Raw genomic sequence first — 9,493 nt, 5'->3', positions numbered from 1 at the left:
TCGGGGCATCGGAGCGGCTGTCCCCGCGTGCCTCCAGGCCCCAGGGCGCGGTGCGCCGAGGCGCACGCGGCGGCCGGGCGGGGAGACCCAGGCGCCCGGGACCCAGGCTCGGTCCCCTGTGTCCCCGGCCGCCACGCAGGCGCCCTCGGCCCCCCTCCCCCGGCCCATTCCAGCGGCTCTGCGCGCACAGACACCCCAGCAGCCGCGGCTCCGGTCGCAGAGGGCCTGGCCGTGCCACGTTCCTCCGCCACCCTGGGCCAACCCTCTGCGCCCTCCTTCCCCAGCCTTGGACCCGCCGCGCCCCGCGCTCCCACCGACAAGGGGGCGCCGGAAAGAGACGGACACCGACCACCTCTCCCCTGCGCCGGTCACCGCTCGAAGTCAAGAACGGTAGCGGCGCCTCCCACCAGCGTCTACCTCTGCGCACAGGCGGAGATGCAGCGTCAAAAAAAAAAAAAAAAATTCAAAACTGGAAACGGCTGTCCCCACCCTCTAAGGAGGGAGAGAGGCAGGGATCCAAGCGTTCTCAGCGCTGGCCACCCACGGGCGGCTGTCACCGCGACGCGCAGCGCCGACGCGGCCCCTCGCTGAGAACGCAGACCCCCGCGGGCGCAGGACGCCGACCGTGCGCTGGCACCGCGGTCCTCGCCCAGCCCGCCCCGCCCGGCCCGCTCCCCGCGCCTGCCCGCGCCGCCCGCCCGCGGCCCGGATGGGTAGGGAGAGGAGGGCGACAGCCAGGGAGGAGGAGGAGGTGAGAAAGGAAATGGGGGGGTGGGGAGGAAAGGGCAGGCGGAGAGAAAGCGTCCCCGGATTTTCCTAACCGGCCACCGAGTAAGAGAAAAAAGAAATCGGCCTGCCCATTGACCACTTTCAGCCTAAGCCCCCGAGTGTGGGATCCTCTTCTGCCACCTCCCACCTGAGCACACACCGGCCTTGTCTCTGTGCTGCGACTACAGAACGGCCAGGATGAGTTCCATAGAGACTATGGGCGATGCGAGTTTCTATCAGGTCCAGCTGATTTATTAAAATTGTCAAGATACAGACTTCCAGCACCAAAAAAGAAAAAAAAAAAAAAAGAAAAAAAAAACAGGCAATGATGTCGACAGTGCATTGAGTCTGCTTTGCCACCATTTGCTACAAAATATGCAGATGGTCTGTACTTTATTTAGATTATATTGCACAAAATGAGAAACTTTTTAAACTATGTGCCTTTTTTTCTTTTTGCTAAAAATCGAGAATCCAGTTTCAAACCTTCCATCTGGGGCCCCATCCACATATCACAGCGTATGAGATACATAAAGTCCTACTATAGTACAGTACATATACAATCTTTAAACTAAGATAACAGCTCTGAGGTCTATATCACCATTTTCAATAAATCTTTACCTACAAATATTGAACAAATCTCTACTATAGCTGTACAAAAAAAAGTTTGCTTTTTTTTAAACCACAAGGCCTTTAGATGCAAGGATTATTTTAAAATTTTAATCCTTTTTAAACCAGGACGTAACGTACCAACATACTTGCATGCTAAAAAAAAGAGGAAAAAAAGAAATCAAAAGGGAAGAAGTGCCTGAAAGTCTTACTGAAAAAACACAGCAAGAATGTTCCCTTTTCACTGTACAAAAATACGCCTGAAAATATATTAATTTTTAAAAAAGACTGAGGTCTGTTATGTATCAAAAATGTTTCAATACCTTTTGTACTGAGGTCTAGGCTGTCTGGTATTCAATCAAGGAGGTATAGGGAACAAGTTACAAAAAAAAAGTTGGCAAGTAGAAATCACATTTGTAAAACCATAAACAATTTGATCTGAAAAGTAAACTCTGATCTTAAGTCAGTTCACAGTTTTTTTTTTCTTTTTTTTTTTTTGTAAGCGTTTGTACAGTCTGCATTTTTTCAAGCTCCCTGCAGTTTTGTTAAGAATCGGATGCATAGAAGACATCAGTTTTCTCCCTCCAAAAAAATAAAATAAAATAAAAAATTTGCCATGGTCCCTTTTTTGTGTTTGTTAAAAAAAAAAAAAAAAACACCAGTTCTTTAAGATCTCTTAAGGAAAAAAGAAAAAAAAAACAACACATCTCCAACCAACTCCCTAGCGTTAACAGTCGCGCTGCCAAAGGGTCCTCCGCAGGCGTCTTCCAGACTTCAAAGCCCGACCAGCTTCACACAGCGCCTTCCGGAGCGGGTCCTCCCTCCCCTCCCCCGCCCCGCCCCTCCGTCTTTGTTGCAATCGCGAATTTCAGAAAAAAAGAAATAGTAATTACAAAAACACATTTGAGGGGGAAAAAATCACAACTCCAGACTAGGTATGCAACTACCTTGAGACACGATCAAGGAAGGGAGGGGGGACAAAAAAAGGACAGGAAAAATGTTTCAAAACTACTCATTTCACTTTAACTCCACCAAAATTTTCATCATCTTTTCCAATTTCTTTGTGTCACGACATCATATCAATACCAGCATCTTCTTCTCTCCCCTCCACCCTACCGCCACCACCATCGACACCTCCTCCCCCCCCCCGCCCTCCTCCTTACGACCACCACGACCTCCTCCCAAGGAACCCTGCTCTGCACCCGCCGAGAGAAAGAGCGAGAAGCGGGCGCCCCTCTCAATACGTGAACACCAGGTCGGAGAAGTTCGCCTCCAGCCAGTCCCCCGCGATCATCTCGCTCAGCTCGGGCGTGCAGTAATCGGGGAACTCGAAGTGGGAGCCCAGGCTGCCCTCGCTGAACGAATCCAAATCCTTATCCACCAGAGACAGGGACAGGTTCCCGGCCGCCGCGCCGCCCCCCAGCTGCTGCTCGCTGGCGCTGTGCGCGCTCTGGGAGAAATTCAAGCTCAGGTCGAACATCAGGTCGTCGGCGTCCTCGCCGCCGCTGCTGCTGCTGCTGCTGCCGCTGCTGCTGCTGGACGAGGAGGACGAGGACGAGGACGAGGAGGTGGAGACGGAGCGCGAGGACGCGGGCGACAGCGCGGGCTGCGCCAGCGGCGGCGGGTGCTGCTTGGTGATGTTCTTGAAGCTGTAGTAGAGGCGGCTGCCGCCCCCGGCGCCCGCGGTCGCGCCGGCCCGCACCTCGTCGTAGAGGCTCGCGCCCTCGGGGGACTCGGCCGCGCTACTCAGCGTGGGGCTGGCGGGCACTTTGGCGACGTTGTAGCGTCTCAGCAGCTGCGGCGGCTGCTGCCCGGGCGGCTGCAGGAGCTGCGGGTGCGGCGGCTCCTCGTCCTCGTCGTCCGCCTCCTGCTTGATCCGCAGCTGCAGCTCGTCGTCGTCCTCGTCGTCGTCGTCATCCTCGTCCAGGAACACGCACTTGACCGTCTTGCCCGCGCCGCCGCCGCCCGCGCCGCTCCCACGCAGGCTGCCGAGCACGTAGTCGTCGCCCGCGCCGCCGTAGTCCCCGGGCTGGGCCGCCTTGCCCGCGCCGGCCTTGGTGCCGCCGGCCGCGGGGGCCGTAGGGGCCTTGAGCTTGCCGCATTTCTTGCTCGAGCCCTTGGAGGTTTTGGCGCCGCCCGCGCCGCCGCCCGCGCCGCCGCCGCCGCCCGCCGCGCTCTTCTCGGGGCTCTGGCTGGCGCTGGGCTTGGCCGAGGGGTCCATTTTGGGCTTTTTCCGGGGCCGGTACTTGTAGTCGGGGTAGTCGGCCATGTGCTTGAGCCGCAGCCGCTCCGCCTCCCGGATGAACGGGATCTTCTCGCTGTCCTTCAGCATTTTCCACCGCTTCCCCAGCCTCTTGGAGATCTCGGCGTTATGCATGTCCGGAGACTGCTCCATGATCTTCCTGCGCTCGATCTTGGACCACACCATGAACGCGTTCATCGGCCTCTTGATGTGGCCCGACGCCGTTTTGCACCAGTCCGGGTCGCTCTCGTCCAGGGCCACGGGGCTGCAAGCCATGAATTCGCCCTCCTCCGTGTCCAGCGCCTCCCGGGGCAGGTTGCTCTCCGCTTCCAAGCTCTCGGCCTGCTGCACCATGATCCGCTGCGGGGCTGGGCGCTCCAACCCGGGCCGCTCGGTCTCGTGCGGAGCTCCCCCTCCCCCTCTCGCCCCTCCACCTTCCCGGGCAAGTTGCAAAGTCCTCGGCACCCCGCGTCCGCGGCTCCCCCCCTCCCCCCCGCCCCCCCTTCCAGGCTGCACACAGCGGCTGCGGCGGCTTCGGCGGCGACGGCCGCCCGCTCGCGGGGAGCTGCGGCCGCGACGGGAGAGGCGGCGGCGGCGGCGGCGGCGGTCGAAGCAGCCCGGGACCCCTCTCTCCGGCTCGTGGCTCCCGCCGCGAGCGCCGGACCCCGAGCACTCCCAGGCGCGCGCGCTCCTTCTGCAAAAAGTTGAGGGCTCTCTCCCAACTAGTTATCAGGGTGTCATATGGGTGACATCACTCCCCGGGCCAGCCAATGGCTGGGGGCCGGCTCCGCCCATCTGCCTTTATTAACTCCGCGGCCCCTCCCCCTCCCCCGCCCTCGGGGCTGCTTTGCAAAGATGGGGGGTGGGGGAGGAGGAGGCCTGTCTGGAAATATGTTATTTTTAAAAAATCCGCGTGTGTGCACAGATGCGCCTCTCCCCAGGATGCTCCGGAGCCGCGCACGGCCCCGCGGCGGGCCGGCGCTCCCGGGGCGAACCGGGCTAGTCCCGGCGTCGGAGCGAACCGAGGACCAGGTCCCCGAAGAGGCCCGGCGCCCTTTTGTGCCGGGTCCGGGGGAGGCCGGTCAGAGTGAGCAGACGAGGCGCGCGCTCGCTCGCCGCGGGCGCACGCTCGGGCACGCGCACAGCCCGAGACGGCGGGTGCGGCCCAGCCCGCCCGGTGGGCGCAGCTGCTCCCCGGCGCGCCCCCGGGGGCTCGGCCGCTCCCCGGCGCCGCGCGCCGTCAGAGTCCGCCCGCGGCTCCCGCCGCACCCCGGCCGACGGAAGGTGGCGCTTTAACACAACAACCTTCCCGGGGCACGTGGGCTCTCTCCTCCTTTTCCCTTTCTCCTTTTCTCTAAAGCAGAGACATCCGTTTAAAGCCCGAGAGGCTGGATTCCCCCTCCTCCGTTTGCGTTTTCCGTTTTGTCCTTTTTCCTCGTCTGTTCTTCCTCCTCCGCGGTGTTTGGAGACGCCGCGGTGCGGGTTTGGCGGCGCCGGGCCCCCGCGCGCCCCGCCCCGGGCGGGGGCCGGAGTAACGGTCCGTGGGACTCAGCGGGGGCCGGGTCCTCGCCTTCGATCCGGCCACTCCCCGGGCTGGTGCTAAACCGGGTCCGGGACCCTAGAGCTTCGGCACAGCCCCGCCCCTGCGTCGCTCGTCCCCCCTCCCCTCTCCCGCTCCTTCCCCGTCCCCTCCCCCAAGACCCCCTCCCCCTCCTTCCCAGTCCTCCCCTTCCTCTTTGTCCCCTCCCCCTGTCTCGGTCACCAGCGCCCTCCAGAGCAGCCTCGTCCTGAAATCTCGCCCCGAGCTAGCACGCCTTATGGGTCACTCGCTATTGTAGCTGAACAACCCAGACCAAAGAGAAAACCAGGAGCACCCCAAGTTTTCAGTCGAAATATTCCCTATGTCTGTGGCAAGGTGGGACCGACTGCCCGTAGAACAGAGACACGGTGAGCAGGCTAGCTGATGTCAAGCCCCTGCCCCTTCCGTCTCACTCTGATTATTTCCAAACGCGTTTTTCTTTGTGTGTCCCTGTTACCCGTCTCTGGATATTCTGGGGGCAGTTTAGAGAAAACCGCCGCTTCCTATGCATTCTCTGTTGTCATCATCGCCGTCTTCACACCCTCCGGCGTTGGGGAGCTGGCAACTTTGAGTAGTTCCTAAGATGCTGCCCTGAGAATTTCACAAGAAATGTCAGCTGCTCAGGACTAGTGAAATTAGCCAAACCTGCTTCCTTTCAGGTGCTCTCTCTGCGAAAAAAATACTGCATTACCTAAGCATTGCAGTTTTTCTGGCGTCTTTTATGACACAAAATGGTACCATGTTTTCACAGATCCGTATGATTATTATTTTTTTAATCTTCATGGCCATACCCTCCCCCACCTACGTTCATCCTAAAGAAAAAACACTGCATCAAATACTTGTACTCAGGCCAATAAGGCAGGCGGTTTGTTTTTTTAAGGGCCAGAGGAACCGTAAGAATTTTCAGTTGTTCTTAGGGGGTAACCTGAAATCTGGAGACGTATGAAACCCAAGGCCGTGTGTGGAAATTCATCTTCTCCCCACAAGGCCAGCCCTGCATCTTGTTTTTCTCCTGCCTCACAGGCTTCCCAGTTCTTCCAGCCGTTGGGAACACCACAGGAGGGTAGGGATGGCCTGGGTAGTGACCCTACCCGTGCTGCACCCCACACTCCGGCTAGAGGGCTTGAAATAATTTAGCTCAGTTGCAATATTTGCACGCAAACTACGAGGGTGCCTAGCATTTTAGATTCTGAAAGAGGATGCATTTGAAAATCTTTGGCGAATTCAGTATTTATGCGCCTTCACTCGACAGCAAAAATCAGGTTTAACTTCTTACTTATTTAACATTTTATGCAAACACATTTAGATCTTTTAGTTTTCCTTTTCTCTTGACCTTTGTTGCAGAGAGTCCAAAAGTATAGTCTTTGGAATACATAAGTAAGCCACATTCCTATTCTTCTTAAAGCATCTATTTTTTTTTCAACTTTGTTTTTAGAAATTAGGTTTAACCTCAGAATGAGAATTATGTGAGGGCTGAAAAATAATGGGCTTTATTCTTAACAGTGCTGGGATCTTCTTAGAGGAAGTATAAGGTAAAATTTACTCTTTCAAATAAGAAGTGTAATTTCTGTTCAAAGAAAGATGGCCATTTGTTAGGGAAGTTTAAGGTGGAGGAAGGAGGTTGTTTATTAGTCGGAGAGGACCGGAAATGATGAGAAGAGGTGAGTGGGTGAGGGTAAACCCTGTGATGTGATGAGTCTTTCAATAAACAGAGACTGGAGGGGGGAAAGCAGGCATTGCCGGTGTGCCCAGGAATGTGGTAGAGCGGATTTCTCCCTCTGTGCCATGGGCAAAAGGTAAAACACAATTTTCAGGAGGGATTAACCGGATTGCTATTGTGTATCATGTATCCACCCCACAAATTTAATGTTAGCTCATTTAGTGAGGGGGCTAAGAGTGAGGAAAGAAAAAGAAAACTAAATAACTCCTCTCTATACTTTTTTTTTTTTTTTTGGTTTCCTAAGGAAAAATGTTTTAAGTAGTATAACATTAAAAAAAAAAAAGAAAAGAAATGGGCACGTGTTTGAGACTTGCACGTTTCTTACAGGAAGAGTATTTATGTGTGGGAAACACATGTTTTCAACACCAGCAGTAACCAACTATTTAAAAGAATTTTAGGCTAACAAAAAATGCGGGCTTCTCTAATGATACACCTCTTGGAAGTCTAATTTGGTAAAACAGAAATTTATCTGCTATTTTTTAAACCACTGAATGTACCTCAGGATTAGACACATCTTCCATCTTTTAATAGTGAATATACATGTTCTATTTGTGTGTATATCCACCTATGTACTTGTTTAGAAGCAAGATATGCAATCTTCTTACTAACAATAAACATTGTTGGATATATAATTAATGTTCAGAGTCTTAAGATTTACTTTGGATTATCAGAGCTACAAAAGACTATTTTATGGTTATTATTATCTTTTTTACAATTGCATCTTTAGCAAAAAAAAATTATAAGGACTGTTATATAAGAGGGTAAGATATTCTACAAAATCTCTCAAAATTACAAAAACGCAATTAGAACAAATATGCAATGTACCTTTTTCCTTTGAAGAAGAAACATTTTGCTAAGTAAATAATACACTAAAAATATCACTGGGTGAATATCTGACTCACTGAATGGAACATGCCATTTTTAGAAGTACTCTGACTCCATGCGTGTCCCCATTGCTGAAAGGATGCCGTGCAAGGCGGCTCTTCCTTTTTCTTCTCCTTGGACCTACTCTCCCAAGGTGAGTTCTCAGCTCTTCGGCATTCAGCTATATCAGACCTCAATCCTGAATTTGGACCTGAATATCTTCCATCTACGGGACCTCCCCCTTTCATGTCCCTCCCACAGGGTAGTGGGTATAAACTGAACTCTACCTATTTTCTAGGCACACACACACACACACACACACACACACACACACACACACACACACACACTACCCTTCATATTTCCTACCTTGGTGAAACTTACCAAAGCATACATGTTCACTAAAATAGAATGTGGACACCATCTCAGAGTCATTACCCCAGACACATATACTTAAACACTGAAGTTTTCATAAGGTGAATATTTCTGTCTCAAAGAATTCCACAAGGTCAGCATGATCAGACACCCGCCTAACTCTCCAAATCCCAGCTTGCCCCAGTCTTCTCATGAGGCACTGCCTTTTGCATTTATTCTACCCACTGGAACTTTCCTTTCACCGGACCTTTGCATTTAGAGCCCATTCACTGCATTCAGACCTCAGGTGCAATGCCCCTCTCCCAACAAAGCAGGCTGCCAAGGACTGTCAATACCTTGCTTGGTCCATCACATGTCCGAAGCTAAAATAATCTTCTTGTAATCTCACTTGTTTATTCTCTGAATCACCCAGCCGGAGAGTATGCTCCATGAAAGCGCGAGCAGTAGGGCAGTATGGCACAGGGCAGGAACTCTTACAGCACACACCCTACAGAAACCAAAGTGTCACAGATTAATATCTCTCCTTATTAAGTAAAATTGTTGGCTAAAACCCACTGAATTCACCTATTAAGGAAGTGCTATTGTAGTTTGTGAAACACTGACTTAGGGTTTGAGAGCTAAAACTCAGAATATTCTACCTTGGATTGAAAATTCTGGTTCTGGTGTCTTTTTTTTTTTAATTGGGGACCTTATGTACTCTTCGAATTTTATTTAATAATAACAAAAGCATTACACAAACTGCCTCTGCATTTAATGTCTTGTCTTTTTTATTAGTAATATGAGCTGTGTATTCTTTTTTAAATAAATAGACTTATTTTTAGGAGTAGTTTTAAGTTCACAGCAAAATTGAGTGGAAAGGACAGAGAATTCCCATATGTCCCCTGTCCTCACACGTGCACAGCCTCCCCTCTATGGACGTCCCTGCCCCCTGGAGTGGTCCATTTCTTAAAAGTGATGAACCTGTATTGACACATCATAATCACCCAAAGTCATAGTTTGTTTACATTTGGGTTCACTCTTGGCGGTGTACATTCTCTAGATTTTGACAAAAGCATAATGACATGTATCCATCATCATAGCATCACATGGAATAATTTCATTGCCCTAAATATATCCTTTGTGCTCTCCCGCAAAAATCATCCCTCCCTCCTCCCTCCAACCCCTGGCAACTGCTGCCTTTTTTATTGTCTCCATAGTTTTTGATTTTTCCAGAATGTCTTATAGTTGGAGTCATATAATATGTAGCCTTTTCCTACTGGCTTCTTTCACTTAGTAATATGCATAGAAAGTTCCTCTATGTCTTTCCATGGCTTGATAGCGTCTTCTTTTTCAGCAGTGA

The 9,493-nt window shown here is 52.0% G+C and overlaps 1 protein-coding gene across 1 annotated transcript; it reads right to left on the bottom strand.

Moving 5' to 3' along the window:
• Positions 1–2,521: 2,521 nt before the first annotated feature.
• SOX11 (SRY-box transcription factor 11) lies at positions 2,522–3,970 on the bottom strand (the record flags this gene model as incomplete). Its single annotated transcript, XM_082852443.1, has 1 exon — positions 2,522–3,970. The coding sequence occupies one exon, from the start codon at positions 3,968–3,970 to the stop codon at positions 2,612–2,614; it is 1,359 nt and encodes a 452-aa protein (XP_082708569.1). The 3' UTR covers positions 2,522–2,611.
• Positions 3,971–9,493: the final 5,523 nt, after the last annotated feature.

Source organism: Leucopleurus acutus, assembly GCF_964270905.1.
Source record: "Leucopleurus acutus genome assembly, chromosome: 12".
Taxonomy (NCBI): domain Eukaryota; kingdom Metazoa; phylum Chordata; class Mammalia; order Artiodactyla; family Delphinidae; genus Leucopleurus; species Leucopleurus acutus.
Note: the sequence above shows the minus strand (reverse complement) of the source record. Positions and strands in the feature narration are given on the sequence as shown.